The sequence below is a fragment of the Lissotriton vulgaris genome, chromosome 7 (genome assembly GCF_964263255.1).
Source record: "Lissotriton vulgaris chromosome 7, aLisVul1.2, whole genome shotgun sequence".
Classification (NCBI taxonomy): Eukaryota; Metazoa; Chordata; class Amphibia; order Caudata; family Salamandridae; genus Lissotriton; species Lissotriton vulgaris.
Genome location: NC_141695.1, coordinates 1626886986 through 1626908025, shown reverse-complemented (window position 1 = coordinate 1626908025; position 21040 = coordinate 1626886986). Strand labels below are relative to the sequence as shown.

Sequence of the window (21040 nt, the reverse complement as noted above, 5' to 3'; positions counted from 1 at the left end):
TGAGGGCAACTCATGAGTCTTCCCCAAAGCACCCCTCTAATTCCATTAAGGCTGGACCTGGGTGTCTTCCCTAGAGCTGCCCACTCCAGTACTGGCGGCGGCTTTGGAGCACGCCAGAACTGGAAATTTTTAAAGAGGAGCTAAAATCAGTCATGTTAATGAGGGGGGCTGGAAAGATCGCTTGGTTGACCTATATTCGGGACTCATTCCGCAATATAGGGAGAAATGATCTGTGGACGGAACCCAAAGAGGCCTGTTTAGCTATCTCCAAACAATCTCTAACTCTGGCCTGGACTGGTTATAGAATGGAGCTTCTAATTCAGTCTATAGACTCCACTTGTCTAACTTCCATGTTCCTGGACGTCAAACAGTCCTATAGTTTGGAGCCTGGTCTTGATATCATTCAGCCCTTAGCAGCCAAGAAACTATTCTCCAATTCAGGCACGGGAGGCTTCCTCTCTATGTGTTTACAAACAGGTGGGCGGAGGATAAAAAGCTGTTATGCCCCGATTGCAAAATTGTAGAAGAAACTGAGATCCATGTGATTTTCTTTTGTCCTGCATATAGGATGGCTAGGGCTAAATGGAGTCTCCGACTTTGTAGGAATCTGGGTATTAGAAGTTATAGTGTGGCCTATAGGATATTTAAATATGATACCTGCCCAGTTTTTGTTGTTACAATCGCCAAGTTTTTATTCGCAATATGGTGTAAACGCAGGCGTCCTGTGATAGGCTGTGTGGAGAATTCAGATGCTCTTTAATTGTGATATGATTAATTATTCTCAACGCCCCCTGTACCTCTTGATTCTTCTTACATTTTTTTTAATTTCTTTTAGCTTTAATCTATTTATTCTTTTAAACAGGTTTTTTTTTTAAAGAAATTGTTGTTCAATATGCTTTAATGATGCCCTTGAACGTAATATTAATGCAAGTATAAAGGACTCATGTCCGATCTCTGCCTGGGTGTTTGATGATGCTTCTGATACTAGGTAGCTGGGATTGTATTTGATATCTGAATTTTTTAGGTTTCGCCTGCTGTTCACTGCGCAGCAGTGTCGCGCAGGCGAAATGTTTTGTTTTCCAGTACTGTGGCTTTATCCCGCCTCTCTCTTCCATTGGCTAGCTCCATAAATGGAGGCTAGCCATTGGAAGAGAGATGTGTCAATCATTGTGGGAGCAGATTCGTGGGCGTTTCTGTGTTTTTTAAGCTCCGCCCCTTTTCTCCGTCATGCAGCGGTGGGCGTTTGTTTATTTATTTTTTTCTCCAAGGTTTGTTTTTGTCATTCCTCCAAAGATGGCGCCCGGGCAGTAGCTTACTTGCGAAGCTCCGTAGTGCCGTCTTGAACCAGTGGATGAGGCCACTCCGGGATGCCGGTTTGAAACTTTCGAGTTTCTGGACGTGGGTGAAAGTGTAAGGCGTGTGCTTTACATGGCGTTTTCTAGTTATCTTTCCTACTGGCTGCAAACATCTGAATGAGGGGGGTTAAAACTGTCACAGCAGAAGCCTAATAAATGTTTTTGTAGGCACCACAGTCCCCCCTCTGACCGTCTCTTGCTCCGGACAGCCTTGTGGGTGGGTTTCTGTCAGCTTTGAAAGAATGTGCCCAGATGGGGCTGTGGAGGAGGGAGGTGTCCGGTCAGCTCTTGTGCTGCAGCAGAGCCATCTTGCAAAGAGCACAGCCGCTTCTCCTCTTCAAGGGAATTCTGCCTGCGGCAACTAACCGCGATCCCAAACAGAGGGGGCTGTAACCTCAGCCCTCGAGTACACTTCCTGTTTATCAGAACTTTCCATTCTATCTTCCCCTCGCGCACCGCGCAGCTGAAGCAAGAAGCCAGGACAATACAGTGATTTTCTCAAGCAGCATGCGGTCAGAGGACAGAGACGTGGCGTACTGCCCTACGAAAGAGGGGTCAGGGGTGGCCTGCAGCCCTATAAGCAGGAGTCAGGGGCCGTGCTACCCTCTGAAAGGAGTGCTATCTTGTGCATTTGCAAATTTTCCCTCATTTCACTCCACTTGTATATTTGCATTTTTTTCTGTTTGTATCTCTTATGTAACTCATGTATTCCAAAGTCCTTATGTAACGCAACTGGTTCTTTTGTAAAGCACTCTGACACCTTCGGTAATGTGTCTGTCTCTTACCACAATCCAACTTAAATAGACCAGGCTGGTAGGGTCTGTTTCTGCTTCCACGCTGGAGTTCGAACTATTCAATCTTGTGCATTTGTGTATTGCTTCTTGCCTCTTACGGAACATTTTTCAAATAGAGAATTATTTTCGTCCCTTACTACGATCTAATTATAACTGATTGGTTTTTTTTATTTGTTTTTACACCTGAGCTTTTCGTTTTTGTATGCAAAACTTTGCATTTTGGGAAGGTGCTTGATTAATTAAATTCTGCGCACTTGTGTATTGCTTGCTAATGGGTTTTCGAACGGAGCGTTCTTTTCTCTTCCTGCCTACATTGTGATCATACTATAATCGACCGATATTTTACGGTCTGTTCTTATTTTCACAACTGGGTTTTCTGTTTCCATGCTGCCTGGCAACACTGCACGGGACGCGGTGCAACGTGACGGACAGCCGGTTTTGACGTCAGTTGTATGCAGAACCATGCATGACAATTGAACTACTCGTTTTGGCATTAAGCCAATTGGGTCTTTCTACGGTGAAACTTTGTTAATTGATTTTCGCGCGCCAAACAGCGGGATATATAAGGGGCCTCGCATTTCTATCCCTTCCCAGCACACAATCGACATCTTTTCGAGACGTACGAATCGTAGGTAAAAACTAGCCACTCTGTCCTGTGACTTTATTTTATTGCTTAGCGTTCTACTTTGGGGTTTGGCAGCTCGCTGTCACGGCAGATTTTGTGTGCTCTTTCTAGATGAACACTTGTGTGTCTTTTTCCACAAGGCGGTTTATTATTTGGAAATATACACTGCCCACTGCTGTTGTAGTTTGCCTGCCTGCCCTGATACAGCGCTGCCTGCCCTGGTACAGCGCTGCCTGCCCTGATACAGCGCTGCCTGCCCTGATACAGCGCTGCCTGCCCTGATACAGCGCTGCCTGCCCTGATACAGCGCCTGAATTGCACATAGCGCCTGGTATCGTTAGGATTTAATTTTTATTATTAATCATTGGCCTTGCATTGCGGCGATTTTTAAAACAGCCTAAAAGTGTTTTTGTGTTTTCTGTGCAACTTTACCTCTGCTCGCACTCCGGCTGTGCCCCGGTTTCGATTTCGGCCATTTGGTTGTGGTGTTTACTTGTGGCCCGTGTCTCCTCCCCGCTCCCGCCTCCCTGCCGACCCTCCCACGCTCCGCCCCCCTCCACTCTCCATTTAAGACAGATGAACCAACGAGCAGCGTCCATGCGCTGCAGCCGCGCTGAAGGTGCGCCAAAGGTAAGCCCGTCTACGCCCGTCCGCGCCTGGACCGCGCCCAGCGCCAATCCCCCTGGTCCCCGCATCACCCACCCCTCCCGCATTACTTACGACGCCTCCACCCTCTTAGCACCTAACCCCGGCCGACTGCCTAACTGCGCCCAAGCAGCACCTGGACACACCCATGGAACCTTCACTTGCCACCCCTGCAAATTCTCCTGCATCAAGACCCACACCAAACCCACGAACACCAAACAGAGATCCGACACCAACCCCCTTAAATGCATCCTTCTCAACACCCGGTCGGTTCACAAACACGCCATCGACCTTTGGAATCTACTAGACACCTCTTCTCCGGACATCGCCTTCCTAACAGAAACTTGGATGAATGCCTCTTCTGCTCCAGACATCACCATAGCCATCCCGGACAGCTACAAGATCATCCGTAAGGACCGCCCCATCCAAACAGGAGGAGGCATCGCCATCGTCCACAAGAACACCATACTCGTCTCAACTAGCTCAGAAGACAACCTCGCGATCGCCGAACACCTTCACTTCCAGATCCACACCGACCCCAAGACCACACTCAGAGGCACCCTCCTCTACAGGCCACCAGGACCCCGTACAAAATTCAGCTACATCATCACTGACTTCATCACCCCACACGCCCTCCCCTCGGAACAATACATTCTACTGGGAGACCTCAATTTCCATCTGGAAAAGAGCAACGACAGTAACACGACCTCCCTTCTGGACAATCTCGCCAATCTCGGACTTAAACAACTTGTCAACATCCCCACTCATTGCGCAGGACACACACTCGACCCTATCTTCACTTCCAGCAAGCACATCTCCTTCACTCACACCACACCCCTCCACTGGACGGACCACAGTTGCGTCCACTTCACTTACAACAAGACCACGATCCACAACCACCCTCAACCTACTTTGCGAAGAAAATTGGAACAAAATCACCATTGACCAGATCTCATCGCTTCTTCAAAAACCACCTGCCTATTCAACGAACCCTAACCAAGCCGCTATCAACCTCACACAATGGCTAACCCAAACCGCCGACAAACTAGCACCCCTGTAAAACATCAAATCAACAAGGAAGCAAGAACGCCCCCTGGTTCAACGATGACCTCAAGAAATCCAAGGAGCTCCCTTGAAAAAACTTGGAAAAAAGACCCAAACACTATCACCCAAACCGCCTTCAAAAACGCCGCCCGCAAACACCACCAACTAATCCGAACAGCCAAGAAATCAGCACTCAAAGACCGACTAGACAACAACACTCGCAACAGCAAGGAACTTTTCAACATCATCAAAGAATTCACCAACCCCACCGCCAGCTCAAACGACATCACCCCCTCTCAAGTCCTCTGCGACTCCCTCGCCTCATTCTTCCATGACAAAATCGCCGACATTCATAACAGCTTTGACAACCAACCTGTAAACCAGTCCACCCCACTCACCTCCGAACCTGTACCTCCTCCGAACAACCTTTTCGACTGGAACCTAATCACCACAGAAGACACCATTCACCTGATGAACTCCATCCACTCAGGATCCCCTACAGACCCATGCCCCCATCACATCTTCAACAAAGCAAACTCCGTTATCGCACCCCATCTCCAAGACGTCATCAACTGCTCCTTCAACTCCGCCACATTCCCAGAAAGCTGGAAACACACCGAACTCTGCGCCCTTCTGAAGAAACCTACAGCTGACCCCTCCAAACTCAAAAACTACCGCCCCATCTCGCTCCTCCCATTCCCTGCCAAAGTCATTGAGAAAGCCATCAACAATCAACTCGCCGTCGTCCTCGAAACCAACAAATCACTCGACTCCTCACAGTCTGGCTTCCGAGCCAAACACAGTACCGAGACCCCCCCATCACAGCAACAGACGACATCCGAACTCTACTGGACAACGGAGACACAGTCGCCCTCATCCTCCTTGACCTCTCTGCAGCCTTAGACACAGTCTGCCATAGCACCCTGATACAACGCCTCAGAAACATCGGAATTCAAGGAAAAGCATTGGACTGGATCATCTCGTTCCTCGCTGGAAGAACTCAGAGAGTCCGCCTCCCCCCTTTCAAGTCAGAGGCCTCCGAAGTCATCTGCGGCGTCCCGCAAGGATCATCACTCAGCCCCACCCTCTTCAACGTCTACATGAGCCCCCTCGCAACCATCGCACGGAAACACAACCTCAACATCATCTCCTACGCCGATGACACTCAGCTGATCCTCTCACTCACCAAAGACCCAATCACCGCCAAAACCAACCTACATGAAGGGATGAAAGAAGTAGCCGAGTGGATGAAGCACAGCCGTCTGAAACTGAACTCGGACAAAACGGAAGTCCTCATCTTAGGTACATCCCCTTCCGCATGGGACGACTCTTGGTGGCCAACGGCCCTAGGAACAGCCCCCATACCAACGGACCACGCACGGAACCTGGGCATCATCCTGGACTCCTCACTCTCGATGACCAGACAAGTCAACACCGTCTCATCATCCTGCTTCAACATCCTACGCATGCTCAAAAAAACATTTCGCTGGATCCCCACCGAAACAAGAAAAACGGTCACCCACGCTCTGATTACTAACCGTCTGGACTACGGAAACACCCTTTACGCCGGTACCACCGCAAAACTGCAGAAAAAACTCCAACGCATCCAAAATGCTTCAGCCAGACTCATACTAGACATCCCTCGCAAAGACCACATCTCCGGTCACCTGAAAGACCTGCACTGGCTCCCCGTCAACAAAAGGATAACTTTCCGTCTCCTCACCCACGCACACAAAGCCCTCTACGAACTCGGACCGGATTGCCTCAACACGCGCCTTTCCTTCTACACCCCCACCCGCCAGCTGCGTTCGTCCAACCAAGCCCTCGCCGCCGTCCCGCGCATCCACAAAGCCACCATGGGGGGAAGATCCTTCTCCTACTTAGCAGCCAAAACCTGGAATTCCCTCCCCACCCACCTCCGCCTCACTCAAAACCACCTAGCCTTCAGAAAACAGCTTAAAACCTGGATATTCGATAAGTAAACCTCCCCCCCTTCCTCAAGCGCCTTGAGACCCTCTGGGTATGTAGTGCGCTATATAAATTATGACTTGACTTGACTTGATACATTAATTTCGAAGAACTGTTGGGAGTGAGAGCCTGATGCCCTTGGCCCCATGTGTTATGTTTTCAGATCGTTATAGACGCATGGTTTTAAGCAGGCAGATGCTTTTATTTTAATACTTAAATGCACCATCCTTTCTTTTATTGAAGTGTAGCCTTGCTGCTGACATGGTACGAATATGTCCACACCGGGCTCCGTAGATCGCTAGGGCTTTTTGCACAAACTTAAAAGATGTGCAAAAGATGGTGAGAAATGTGGACTCTCACATGTTGCGCCACGTACAATAGCCCGAAGTCAGGCCTCAAAAGCTTCACTTTTTACTTAAGATTCTACTTGCTGGTATGTCCCAGTTTTGGCTATTGCATAACGCCATGCCCTGAAACGCCATGCCCTGAAAGCTCAAGCTAGCTATTCAGTTTGGGGACGTTTATGTTATATTAATCTTTTTATTTGAGCTTATTTTAAGCACAGGCTTTAATCTTACTGCTTCAGCCTTCATGTTGCATTTTGCTCTTATTCTTAGTGCTACGGTTTGGCCCTTATCAAGGTGGCCTACGCTCCCTACGCGATACACTTTTCTCGACGACTTTTAGACATCATTGAACTCATTGACCCAGTGGAACCACTGCTCAACGTTAATAATTGGCTTTAACTAATTGGGCACGAGGGCGATCACAATCTACATGAGGATAGATTTGTGAATTAGTTACTGAATGCCTGTTTTTTATATTTGATTTTGTATACAAACTAAAGATATTGAAGATTTTAAACTGATGGAATGCGTGCCACACATAGGATATATATTTTTTCCTGTTACCCTTAGCCAGTAGGGACTACCAAACTCATGGCTGCTTATGATCTGTGTTAAGGGAAGGTTACAAAGGCTGTGACAACCGTTTTAATGATTACATTTGGAGAATACTTGCTAAACGCTTGCTTCCCATTTATTAGCATACATAAATCTGTGCTACTGCCATTTTAGGGACGCTTGTTCCTCATTGATTAACATACAGAAATATTTGCCAGTACTTTCTCAGGAAAAACCCCAGCATGATTGAAACTAACTGGTTGTTCCTCTGACCTTAATGACAACATGCTTTTGTTAGATCGTATGTGATATCTCACTTTGTGATGTACTTTTTCATTCACAATCTGTTTTTATACAGTATTCATAGGTAGGATCACATGAGGTTGCCAGAATCTGTCCTATCTGAGTATGTCCAACATGTGCCGATGCACTACATGTGTTTTGGAATATATAACACACACAGTACAGGCTTTACTTGTCCTGCCCCCACTTTCTTTTCGTTCCTTTTCTCAAATATCGAATAAAACATATCACACTTAGAGGTGTGATTTACTGAATAAGACATATCACACTTAGAGGTGTGATTTACTTTTGAAAGGCCCCATACTCACCATATACATACTTTTGGGGACCAGTTATGCAAATTTTGCCACCACGTGATTTCTAGATGGAACGGTTTTAAAATGTGTGTTGGTTATAAGCACAGTATGGAACCCTTAGGTTGCTGTTAACATTAGGTTTCCGGATTCAGTGTCTTTTTTAAACATGAAATGTTTTTATATGTAATGCGGTCTCTGCTGTTTGAGTTTAGACCTTTATATTTGTTATTTATGTCTTTTTCTTCAGCCCTGACGAAGTTCTTTCAAGAACGAAACGCGTTGGCTGATTGCTTTTACACTTATGCTTTGGATTTATACAATTAAAGACTTATTCCACGAAGATACTGACTGAGCTTCTTTATTAATTCTTGGATATCTTGGTAGTGCACCACTCCATTGTTTTTGGTGACCTTCGGGTAATGTTCGCTATATAAAATTGCATTCAATTATAATTAAATCCTATGTAGAACGCGCCGCAAGTGGTCTAGGAAGAAGGAACCAGGGAAACTGTACATCCCTAGGAGCTAGGGAGCAGTCATGGGGTCACGGTATGTTGCTCTAGGAACGAGGTGCCGGGGACAGCGTTGCTGCCATATGGAGTAGAGGGCAGTACAGCATGCTTCTCCTTGATTGGCTGCCAGATATATCGTGCTAACCTAGAAGTCGGCACTAGACGAAGAGGGCCTTCTCAGACGGAGGTGTACTGGGAAATGAGCTCCTCTAGGAGGTAGGGTTAATAACAAAGCTCGCCTGCTCTGTAACGTGAAGCAGGCAGTGGATTAAGGGCTAGAGTGCCTGACGGTGACGCTGGGGAACCAGGTTTGAGTCTGGCGGGCGACTCAGGCATCCTGTAATTCTGGGCAAATCACTTAATCTCCTTGTGCCTACAAGAAACCTAATATACAAAAAAATAAATGTTTCCCTCTGTAGTGCAACTGGCGCTCGTGTAAAGCGTTCTGAAACTTTCGAGTTCGCGCTATAAAAAACTGCCAAAAAATAAATGAAATGTAGAGTAGCCGGCACTGCTCTTAAGTACGATAGCATAAGCCATATGCAAGGAAAATGGCCTCTGAGCACCTTGAGTGGGCAGGCAAAATACCCACAATCGGATTGCAGAAGGTCCTCACACGCTCCCAGGCCTTGGTGTTACAGCACCTACTGCATCACCCAGAACCCCCAACCTCTCCTCCAACTGAGTGACCGCCGCAGATCCTCGCCCAGCCTGTGTGTGTGTGTGTGTGGCTCTGTGTGTTTGTGGCTCTGTGTGTGTGTGGCTCTGTGTGTGTGGCTCTGTGTGTGTGGGGCTCTTGCGTGTGTGTAGGGGGCTCTTGCGTGTGTGTGTGGGGGGCTCTTGCGTGTGTGTGTGGGGCTCTTGTGTGTGTGTGGGGCTCTTGTGTGTGTGTGGGGCTCTTGTGTGTGTGTGTGTGGGGCTCTTGTGTGTGCGTGTGTGGGACTCTTGTGTGTGCGTGTGTGGGGCTCTTGTGTGTGTGTGTGGGGCTCGTGTGTGTGGGGCTCTTGTGTGTGTGTGTGTGGGGCTCTTGTGTGTGTGTGTGTGTGGGGGGGGCTCTTGTGTGTGTGTGTGTGGGGAGCTCTTGTCTGTGTGTGTGGGGCTCATGCGTGTGTGTGAGGGGCTCTTGTGTGGTGTGTGTGTGGGGCTCTTGTGTGGTGTGTGTGTGGGGCTCTTGTGTGGTGTGTGTGTGGGGCTCTTGTGTGTGTGGGGGGGGGTTCTTGTGTGTGTGTGGGTCTCTTGTGTGTGTGTGGGGGGGCTCTTGTGTGTGTGTGGGGCTCTTGTGTGGGAGTGTGTGTGCAAATGCAATACGTCTCGCATTTGTGACAGAGTAAGCTATTGGCATTGTAAATGACAATGCCATTTATTTATCTGTTTTCAAAACCAACACATAAATAAAAAGTTTGTCATTTACAATGCCAATAGCTCTAACTTTTCCGAAGGCGAGACAGTTGCATTGTAAATGCTTGTTTTAATATTGTTAGCGTTTTTTATGCTTATTTTTAATTTCTCCAATTTTGTTATTCCCCAGACCGTCCCTTTTGATGATATGATATTACAATTATAATGCTTTATGTACTTTTATGGCTTTTTTTGTCAAATAAGGAGGCATGGGTCAGCGCAGCAGGGATACGGATGGCTACAGAACAAGTGGGTAGTTAGGGGGCTCATGTGGGAATTGTTTGTGACAGACCTCTGCCTCTCAATAGAGTGAGGATCCTACTCCTGGCATCGGCGGGGCGAGCGCAATAAGCGAAAGTTAAACTCGGAAGCAGTGTTGCCAGAGTGTTTGGGGGCATTTAGGACAATGGCATGAGCAATGTGCCCACGGGGGCGGGGGGACACAGATGGGCAGTTAAAGTGAGCACAAGAGTGGGTAGAGAGAGGGGAGGCAAGCGGGGCACACCGCTGGCGGCCTCAAAGCTTCATAGCTCTGCTAGGGTCTCGTGCCACACACAAGTGAGGATGGGGGCCCAGGGGGGAGAGCCGTCTGGTCTGGTCGTAAGAATGGACTGGAGCAGGCGGCTGTCAACACGTGGGTTACAGGCCGCGGCTCCGGGCATTCACGGAGTCAAGAATGCATAATGGGTGGAAGACGGATGACCGTGGAATGGGGGCCTCGGAGGGTCCAGGCAGAGCTAGTATAGGACGATGCCTAAGGAGGGCTCATGAAAGGACGTCGCGCAAGATTACCAGGGCTTCTAGGGTGTCTAGCGAAACATAAATAGTGGCGGTAGGGGGAGGTCGGATCAGAGAGTGGAGCTGCCAACGGGGTGCCGAGTCTACTGTGCCCAGGAGCAGTGGTTGAGGAGAGGGGGGCGGGTGCGGAAGGATGGGCGTCATGCGCAGGCCCTTCATCCTTCTGGGGCAGATTGGGGTGGGGTTCAGTGCTGTGGGCGCTGGGGGGTCAATGCGGAGTCAGGCGTTGTCGCAATGCCTTCTTTGGGTCACTGTCAGTGTGATTTGGTGCAAGAACGTACTCTTATTTGTTGTAAGTGTCTGTGAGGTGCCAACAGCGGCAGAGGGGAGGAGGGCGATCAGAGGAAGGGTAGGTGCGAAGTCGTGGATAGGGGCGTACACGTGAAGGCTTGGACGCGGCAATAAGAGCTTGAGAGGGGGGGCCGGATTCGAGTGGTGGGTGAGCCGGTCGAGGGTTGCGGATGCGGGGATGGCGAGGCGCGGTAGGACAGGTAGTGGCCTTGAAGATCGGTGAGAGGGGTGGCGGGGGGGTGCCCTTGGGTGAGACAGGCCGGGGGCTGTAGAGAGGGGCGACTGCTGCGCAGCATGTCTAGCTCTAGGACGGCCTGGCCGATGAGAGGGTCAGCAGGGGGAATTCCAAGGACGCCCCAGCTCATTGCGAGGGTTGGCTGGTTAGATGTTGCACGTTACTCTACTAGATGCACGGCAATTATTTATTTATTTATGCGTGTTTGTGTGGCGCGGACTTTAACTGAAGGCAGCATCTCTCTTTCGGTGTAAAGGCGCCGCGGATGTCGAGTCAGGGGTGCACAGTGAGCAAGGGTGCTTCTGCACATCATGCAGAACATCCTCCGTACAGCACAGGGACTCCAATTACATCTGGTTTTCCCCCCTCCCGCTAGCCTCAGTTCTCCTCGGTTGAAAGGGCGGAGAGGGCTTTCCGAGGAATGTGGAGTAGGGTGGAAGGTTTGCAGGCCAGGCACTGGTGAGCGCTACACCCACGGCTGGGCCCCGGGGGTGGGGGGGGGAAGGGACATTTGACCTGGTGGCTGCGTTAATACTGATGCAAATGGAAAAACAGGGAGGGGAGGTACGGAGTCGGTGGTTTTAATTATGCGATTTTATATAGCGATTAATGAAAGAGGCGGAACTGATATAAGAGAACATTACAAGCGAGCAAATCGCGAAAGTTACAATACAAGCACTGGTGAGCGCCACACACAGGGCTGGGCGCCCCGGGTGACTCGGGAGTGATGGGCTGTCTGGGGGGGGGGGGGGGGGGTGATGAGGCGCCATACAGGGCGCAAAGTCTTCGCGTTATGCAGAGGGCGGGGGGGGGGGGGGGCGGGGGATAGGAAGGACACACTGGGAGGCTGATGCAGTCCTGTGGGGGTGGACGTTTTTATGCATTACTATACAGTGCAGATGTTACTCGAAGGTGTGAAAGGCTTCACAATAGCAAAAGGTGCTTTACAGGAGGAGAAAGTGACATGGGCGCTGGTTAAAACACCGAACAAAGCCGCAGCTTACATACAATATGTTAGCTTCCGTGGTGCTGAGAGCAGGCCCGGGTGGAAGTAGGCCACGTGGTCTCTTCTTGAAGAGCTGCCAGTCCCCTTTCTCGGACAGCATTCTTCACAATCCCCCCCATCCCCCCCCCCCCCCCCCCCCCCCCCCCCCACATCTCCAGGCGGAGGCTCATCATCTTGTGTCCAGCTCCAATGAGGTGGGACTGTGGTTTCCGAGCCGCCATAGATGCACTGTGAAAAAAAAAAAAAATAATAATAATAATTTGCCAGTTTGTGTTTCTTTTTTCATCCTTCGAGGTTATATGCTGCGTCGGGTCAGTTTTTGTTTTGTGTGTCTCTTCAGGGCAGGTGTGGGCAAACATTAAGGCCCAGCTTCTGAAAGATAACAATGCTGCAGTGTCATGTTGTCGATCATTTTTTGCCTAGTAATTTACTTTTAGGGACGACATCATTCAACGCTGCTACTGTAAGTTGTGCTTGAGGGTCTGCAATACAGGTACAGGCTGACGTACGCGCAAAGTTGAGTTCAGTTTCAGGAGGCGGGCTCGGGCTCCACGCTGGGGGACATCTCTCACATCCTAGTGCCCCTCCACGCTGGGGGGACATCTCTCACATCCTAGTGCCCTTTCATTTCTGGCACTTTGCAGCAGCTGTAAGACCTCTTAGAGTCTCTTGTTGCTCAGATGGGCGGAATTTCTGATATTTATAGGATCCCACGGCTTCATTGCTGGAGTTGGAGCAGTAGAATGCGTTGCTTATTGTTGTTGAAATGTCACGGTAATTACACTGAAAGTATGAATATGTCACACAGGGGGCAGGGGTCAAGGCGAAACGGTGGAGTAAAGGAAGAAAACTGCAATAAAAGGGAGGCGTTGTAACGCCAATGGAGGGTGCTTTGGCAAGGGTGGCAGGGGTGAGGGCGCAGGAAGGTGGTGCTACAAGGGAGGCCTTAAAAGGGGTTTTTCCAGGGGCGCGGGAGGGAAAGGTCATGATCACGAGGTGGGTTCAAGAAGAGAGGGAGGGGCAGCTCTGTGTGTGTGTGGCTCTGTGTGTGTGGCTCTGTGTGTGTGGGGCTCTTGCGTGTGTGTAGGGGGCTCTTGCGTGTGTGTGTGGGGGGCTCTTGCGTGTGTGTGTGGGGCTCTTGTGTGTGTGTGGGGCTCTTGTGTGTGTGTGGGGCTCTTGTGTGTGTGTGTGTGGGGCTCTTGTGTGTGCGTGTGTGGGACTCTTGTGTGTGCGTGTGTGGGGCTCTTGTGTGTGTGTGTGGGGCTCGTGTGTGTGGGGCTCTTGTGTGTGTGTGTGTGGGGCTCTTGTGTGTGTGTGTGTGTGGGGGGGGGCTCTTGTGTGTGTGTGTGTGGGGAGCTCTTGTCTGTGTGTGTGGGGCTCATGCGTGTGTGTGAGGGGCTCTTGTGTGGTGTGTGTGTGGGGCTCTTGTGTGGTGTGTGTGTGGGGCTCTTGTGTGGTGTGTGTGTGGGGCTCTTGTGTGTGTGGGGGGGGGTTCTTGTGTGTGTGTGGGTCTCTTGTGTGTGTGTGGGGGGGCTCTTGTGTGTGTGTGGGGCTCTTGTGTGGGAGTGTGTGTGCAAATGCAATACGTCTCGCATTTGTGACAGAGTAAGCTATTGGCATTGTAAATGACAATGCCATTTATTTATCTGTTTTCAAAACCAACACATAAATAAAAAGTTTGTCATTTACAATGCCAATAGCTCTAACTTTTCCGAAGGCGAGACAGTTGCATTGTAAATGCTTGTTTTAATATTGTTAGCGTTTTTTATGCTTATTTTTAATTTCTCCAATTTTGTTATTCCCCAGACCGTCCCTTTTGATGATATGATATTACAATTATAATGCTTTATGTACTTTTATGGCTTTTTTTGTCAAATAAGGAGGCATGGGTCAGCGCAGCAGGGATACGGATGGCTACAGAACAAGTGGGTAGTTAGGGGGCTCATGTGGGAATTGTTTGTGACAGACCTCTGCCTCTCAATAGAGTGAGGATCCTACTCCTGGCATCGGCCCAGCTTCTGAAAGATAACAATGCTGCAGTGTCATGTTGTCGATCATTTTTTGCCTAGTAATTTACTTTTAGGGACGACATCATTCAACGCTGCTACTGTAAGTTGTGCTTGAGGGTCTGCAATACAGGTACAGGCTGACGTACGCGCAAAGTTGAGTTCAGTTTCAGGAGGCGGGCTCGGGCTCCACGCTGGGGGACATCTCTCACATCCTAGTGCCCCTCCACGCTGGGGGGACATCTCTCACATCCTAGTGCCCTTTCATTTCTGGCACTTTGCAGCAGCTGTAAGACCTCTTAGAGTCTCTTGTTGCTCAGATGGGCGGAATTTCTGATATTTATAGGATCCCACGGCTTCATTGCTGGAGTTGGAGCAGTAGAATGCGTTGCTTATTGTTGTTGAAATGTCACGGTAATTACACTGAAAGTATGAATATGTCACACAGGGGGCAGGGGTCAAGGCGAAACGGTGGAGTAAAGGAAGAAAACTGCAATAAAAGGGAGGCGTTGTAACGCCAATGGAGGGTGCTTTGGCAAGGGTGGCGGGGGTGAGGGCGCAGGAAGGTGGTGCTACAAGGGAGGCCTTAAAAGGGGTTTTTCCAGGGGCGCGGGAGGGAAAGGTCATGATCACGAAGTGGGTTCAAGAAGAGAGGGAGGGGCAGCAGATTTCCCAAGGGAGGGGATGCGCAATTTGATTTAGGCAATTGGCGAGGTTTTTTTTTTTTGTATAGGGCAGACTTTACTGGAAAGTGGGAGCGCTTCACGAAGAAGGAAGGGCACATGGGAAGACAATTGCGGATGCGGAGGGGGGGGGGGGCACAGGAGCGGAGGTGGTATCCGGCACTGGGGAGAGCAGCCAAGGCTCAGGCCGGGGGTTTGGGGTGGGGAGCGAGTTGGGAGAATGGTGAACTCCTAGCACCCCCCGCCCCCTTCCCCAGCGCTCCTCCACCAGGGCCGGCAGGGGTAGGGGGGTCCCAGGGGTGGCAGGGAGAAAGACAATAAGGGGTTATGGGTGTGTCATAGGCACAGACGGAGAGGCTGCCGCACAGGTTGGAAAAAAAAAAAAAAAAAAGAGGGTGAAGTGCTAGAGGGAGGCGATGGCAGCGATATATACGGGTGTCCAATGATGAGAACTAACATGTGGTTTCTATTATAGAGTGAGCACGGTTCGAATACAGTGGACGGTGAAGGGCAGAGAAATGAACAGAGTGGTGCCAGTAGTGGCGGAGGTCACTGACGGAGCAAATGGTCAGGAACGAGCACAAGGGGTCGTGACGTGACGGGATGTGAGTCAAAGGGCAAGGGGGCGATGCGAGGCAAAGTCATGGAACACCGCGGGGGGCCGGAGGACATCACAGCAAGGCCGGGGCACCTCTGGGGTCGGGGCGGCACTACTAGTCGGCTAAAGGAGTTTGCACGGAGAAAAGGCATTAACAACAGCTGCTTGCAAGGTTAACACAGTTTTTCAATTTTAGGTCAGCAACAGAAACGGGATTGTTCCAGGCACACCTGATAAGGATGGGAGAGGAGGGAATGTTTCACGGCGGTGCATTGGAACTGGCAGCAAACGAGGAGGCTGGACCTAGCGGGGTGGTCCCGGGGATGGAATACCACGGCGGCCAGGATGCACAACAGCTGTGGGCCACCTTTGCAGCAATAGCAAAGGCAAAGAATTGGGAAGGTTGGGAGCTGGCAATGGCTCAAATGCAAGGACAGGCCCCAGAAGGCGTTGGGCAATGCAAGGACGTGGAGGAGTTGCAAGGGGACGTTTTTCCTATTAATGGCCATACCTATGCAGCGACACGTGGGGAAAAACGGGGTATGGAAAAGAAGGCGAGGGGGCGGGGTGGTGCTGTCGCAGGAGCCAAAAAGGCAAGGTTGCCTACAGAGGACATAACAGCAACGGCATTAATGGGTGATGATGCACAGGCTGAGGCAAGTTTGCGGGCGTTCGGGCCAATTAGGCAAATGAGAGAGGACAAAGACCAGTCGAGTAAACAAGGGGCATTAACAGCTGAAAGTGGTTCCTTAGGTGAGTTGTCAGAAGTCATTACAAAACTGGTGGATAATTGGCATAAGCCTACTGGGAAAAAGAATGGGGAGGCGGTGGTGGTTGATGAAGAGACAACGAAAGGCGGGTCACAGGAGGGTTCCCCAATGCAAGTCTGGGAGGGAGGGAGCAGGGAATAGGGGGGCGAGAAGGAGAGTGGCGGCTCAGGCTGTAAAAAGTAGTACCACGATCCTGGGAAGTGATCCCTTGTCAAAGGCATCACAAGATAATGACAGAAATACGACACTGCCAAGGAAGGTAGGGTTAGGGGGGCTGAACGGGACACGGTCAGAAGCAAGGCATATACCTCTGGAGGTTAAAGAGAGAGTTTGGAGGAGGGAGTTCATTGATATTTTCACACTACTGGAGCATGTGCGCAGGGGGGTAGACACGCTACGAGTTTCTAGACCCGGCAGAGAAGGCAAGGATAGGAAGAGGATCAGGCCAGAGGAGAATATTAACAACTGGTTAGACGCATTTGCACTACTAGCAGCAATAATGTTAGAGAAGTTCCCTGAGCAGGGTCCAGCGTTGAATAGATACAACCAAGCCATCCTGGACAGGTTCAGGCGACATGGAGGCATGGGATGGCTGCAATATGACCTCAACTTCCGCCAACGCATGGAGGAGTCACCTGCAATGTCGTGGGATGAAAGAGAGGCTAAGGAATGGATGGAACAGATGGGGTCCAAAGCAGGTTATGGTATAGGTTTGGCGGGCGCAGACAATGGTGTACAGCACTGGGGCGCAACGTTGGCAGGACAGGGTTGGCAGGCTAACAATACACAGGCACATTTGCTGGTGAGAGCGCAATATTGGTTGGGTCAACAAGTAGGGGCAAGATTCACACAGCAGCAAATGGGACAGGTACAGTTTCAGCAGGGGGTAGCATACGCAGGCAATGGAGCAATGGTGGGGTCCCAGCATCAAGGTGCGGTAGTTGGGACATGTCAACAGTCCCCTCTGGGTGGTGGGGGCAGCAACATACATGGACAGGTCCCATGCAGCATCAGGCAAGTGGAGGACAGACACTGCAACAGCAATTGGGATCAGTAGGGCAACAGTTCACATAGGTGGGGCCTGACCAGAAGGCGGGCACCGGTTGTCCAACGTCCACAATGCAGGCGGGGGGGGCAGCTACAACAAGGCAGCAATGGGCTCGCAAATGGGCAATTCAACGGGGGCAGGGGCCATCAGCCACTGAGGGCGGTAGGCTCCCCAGCGGGCGCAGGGCAAACGACATCAGGGCATCAAGGGGAGCAGAGTCAAAACTACATGAGGACAATGGATAATTCCTCAGGGTAGGGATAGGACAGGGGCAGATGATGGGTAGGCAGCAACAGCCCCCACAGGAGCAACAGCAGGCATTTCGAGGGCCAAAGGGGGCAGACGATTTCAAACAGCCGCTGCAACGTAAACAGAGGGATAATACATGTCGGCTGTTCAACGCTGGCAATTGCACCTGGGGAGTACAATGCAGATTTCGGCATGGGTGCTCCCAGTGTGGTGGAGACCATCCCGAGGTGGCATGCAAAACACTTGTTGCAGCGGGCACCACCTTCATGGGCCAGCCATAGTCTGGGCCAGGTTACAAAAGGCCCATACCCAATACATTTTGAATTGCTAGCAACACTTTTGAATGGATACCCAAAGATTGATGAGAGGGAACTACTGTTTTGGGGTTTCAAGGAAGGGTTCAAAATACCTTACAGTGGTCCTTTAGCGGGCAGATCATCTAAGAAGGAACTTCCGGAAGTGGTTGCAGAAAAAATACAAAAAGAGCTGCAGCTAGGAAGAATAGCGGGCCCATTTGACTCCGCCCCTTTAGGGAACTTCATTATTTCTCCGCTAGGTATTGTTACAAAAAAGGAGGCAGGCAAATACAGAATGATTCACCACCTCTCTTATCCCAAAGGTAACTCAGTAAATGACTGGCTAAGCCAGGATATTTGCACGGTCTCCTATGCAACATTTGACGAAGCCATCGAGTTAGTCAGGCAGGCGGGGAAGGGAGCCCTTATGGCAAAAGCTGATATTGAGGCAGCTTTCAGGCTGTTACCAGTGCATCCAGACAGCTTTCATTTGCTCTGGTTCCAGTTCAAGGATAGGTAGTATTATTACAAGTGTATGCCCATGGGTTGTTCGGTTTCCTGCGCTTAATTTGAGGCATTTAGTTCCTTTTTAGAGTGGGCCACGAACAAAGTCCAGCCAGTGGGTGGCAAGCTCCATTATCTGGATGACTTTTTGTTAGTAGGTGAGGCCGACTCACCCGAACGTGCTCAGGCGTTGGAGGCCTTCAAGGTCGTATCACAGGGCTTGGGAGTTCCATTAGCAGCAGAAAAAACTGAAGGCCCCACAACTAAGTTAACATTCTTGGGGATAGAGTTGGATTCGGAGGAAGGGGAGTCACGCCTCCCAGTGGGGAAAGTACAGGACTTTGCAGCAGCTATCAAAAAGGTATTGGCAAAAGAGAAGGCAACATTGAAAGACGTCCAAGAGTTAATGGGCAAGCTCAATTTTGCATCCAGGGTCATTCCGGTTGGGAGAGTTTTTTCAGGAAGGCTGGCGGGGGCTACAGCAGGCATGACTCAAAAACATTATTTTGTCAGGTTGAAGAAGGGGCTGAAGCAAGACTTTCAGATGTGGCTGTCTTTTCTCCAAAGTTTTAATGGGGTTAGGATATGGCAGTCGCTATGGACAGCTGATGAGAGGGCGCAACTGTACACAGATGCCTCCAGGCAAGGGGGTTTTGGGGCAATATTGGTTCTGCATGGTGTGCCAAAAGGTGGCCAACTGCCTGGCGACGATGTGGCTTCACCAACAATATCACAGCGTTAGAACTCTTTCCCATTGTAGTGGCATTGTCAATATGGTCAGACACCTTGGCTAATAAGAATTTGGTCATCAGGTCAGACAACATGGCAGCCGTCCATGCAATTAATAATCAGGCGGCGTCATGTCACATAATATTGGGCTTGTTAAGGTATTTAGTGAGCAGGTGTCTCCAGTATATTATCCAGATAACAGCTAAGCATGTGCCAGGGGTTCAGAACGAGGCAGCCGATGCTCTTTCTCGCTTGCAGTGGGAAAGATTCCGGGCAGAATGGCCAGAGGCGCAACAAGAAATGACTCCCTTCAAAGAGGATTACTGGAGACTAATGCATTAGAAAAGGAACTACAGAATATGGCTGAAGAGGCTTTAGCGGTGGGAACAAGACACCGGTATCGGCTCTATGTGGACACTTTCCAAAACATGACGCCGGAGGCGTCCGTGCTTCCGGACAATGTGCAGCAACTGGGGATGCGGGTCAAAAAGTTTGTGGTGTGGGCCAAGGGAGCCGGAAAATCCAGGTCATGGGTTGGGGAGCACCTCGCAGCAATAGCATACTATTCAAAGCTAAAGGGTTTGGAGGATCCGACAAAGGGTTTTGTGCTTAGGGCAGCCTTGAAAGGATGGGCCAAAAAGGAAGGCAAGAAGCAGGACAGCAGGTCCCCGATTGATGTTAACACACTAAAAATGTTAATGGACAACATCCCTAGGGTGTGTTACTCAGAATATGAGAGTAAGTTGTTCAGGCTAACATTTTCCCTGGCCTTTTTTGGGGCCTTCCGCATTAGTGAACTAATAGCCAGGGCAAAAGGGGATAAAAGCAGCAGGGCCCTGTTGGTGAAGGACATATCCATAGGCACACACCAGGTGTCCCTTCAGGTGCGACAATCTAAGACAGATCAGGTGGGAAGGGGACAGTGCATCACACTGAACAGGATGGAGGGGCACAGCTCGTATTGCCCAGTCACGCTTTTAACAGGGTACATGCAAGAGCGGGAAGGTGCTGACAGCAACAGCTACCTCCTCACTCACAGGGATGGAACTCCGTTAACACTATATCAGTTTAAAAGGGTGTTAGCAGCAACTGTGCAAATAGCCGGGCTCCAAAGGTGTCACTACACTACACATTCATTTCACATTGGGGCAGCCACCACAGCCTTCCAGGAGGGCATGTCCGCTAAAGGAATAAAACAGATAGGCAGATGGGAATCAGACAAGTTTAAGGTGTACATTCGCCCAACATCAGACAGATAATGAATTGGGAAAGACATGTGTTGCCGCGATTCACTTGGGGGATCTGGTATACATTCTGTGCTGCAAGCTTTACATATAATAAAAGGATGATGGGTGACGTGTACTCAACATTTCCGTGCTTCTGTTCTAATCAACAGAATACAAAACAGTGTGGGTCATCGGACACTCATACGTGTCCAGGGCGGCTAACAGAGCTCACTGCCTTGGGTGGAATGCTACGTTCCCATTTCAACGGACAAGGGTGCAATGGTTCGGAAAAGAGGACTTGCACTGGAGAGAATTGTGGAGTGCCATTGAGGAATTACGCGCACGTGCGGAGGATCCGAGTATTTTAGTAATTCATCTAGGGGGAAATGATCTTCCAGAGATGGGGCAGGGTGACCTGCTACGTTAAAGAAGGATCTCACCAATATAGCCAAGTGCATGGGCCCAACGGAAATGGTATGGTCCGAGATAATTCCTAGAATGGTATGGGCTGGGGCGCGCTCCCAAAATGGCATGGAGTTGTCAAGGAAGAGGCTAAATAGCTTAATGGCCAAATTTCTAAGGGGGGCAGGCGTAGGGATTACCAGGCACACTCTGATTAACTTGCGGCAGCCGCACTATTACAGAGCAGATGGGGTGCACCTTTCGGACACTGGGACGGATGTCCTGCTACGAAATATGCTAGCAGTGTTGTATGCAAGGGGCTGTTGGTAGTTCGCAAGAATGGCAATAATGCCGTGTA

The 21040-nt window shown here is 50.1% G+C and overlaps 1 protein-coding gene across 1 annotated transcript; it reads left to right on the top strand.

Annotated features, from left to right (window-relative positions):
- The first annotated feature begins 15697 nt into the window (after positions 1-15697).
- LOC147706139 (uncharacterized) lies at positions 15698-20313 on the top strand. Its single transcript, XM_086929595.1, has 2 exons — positions 15698-16211; positions 19313-20313. Exons 1-2 carry the CDS (start codon positions 15698-15700, stop codon positions 20311-20313), a joined length of 1515 nt encoding a protein of 504 aa, XP_086785721.1.
- The last annotated feature ends 727 nt before the right edge of the window (positions 20314-21040 follow it).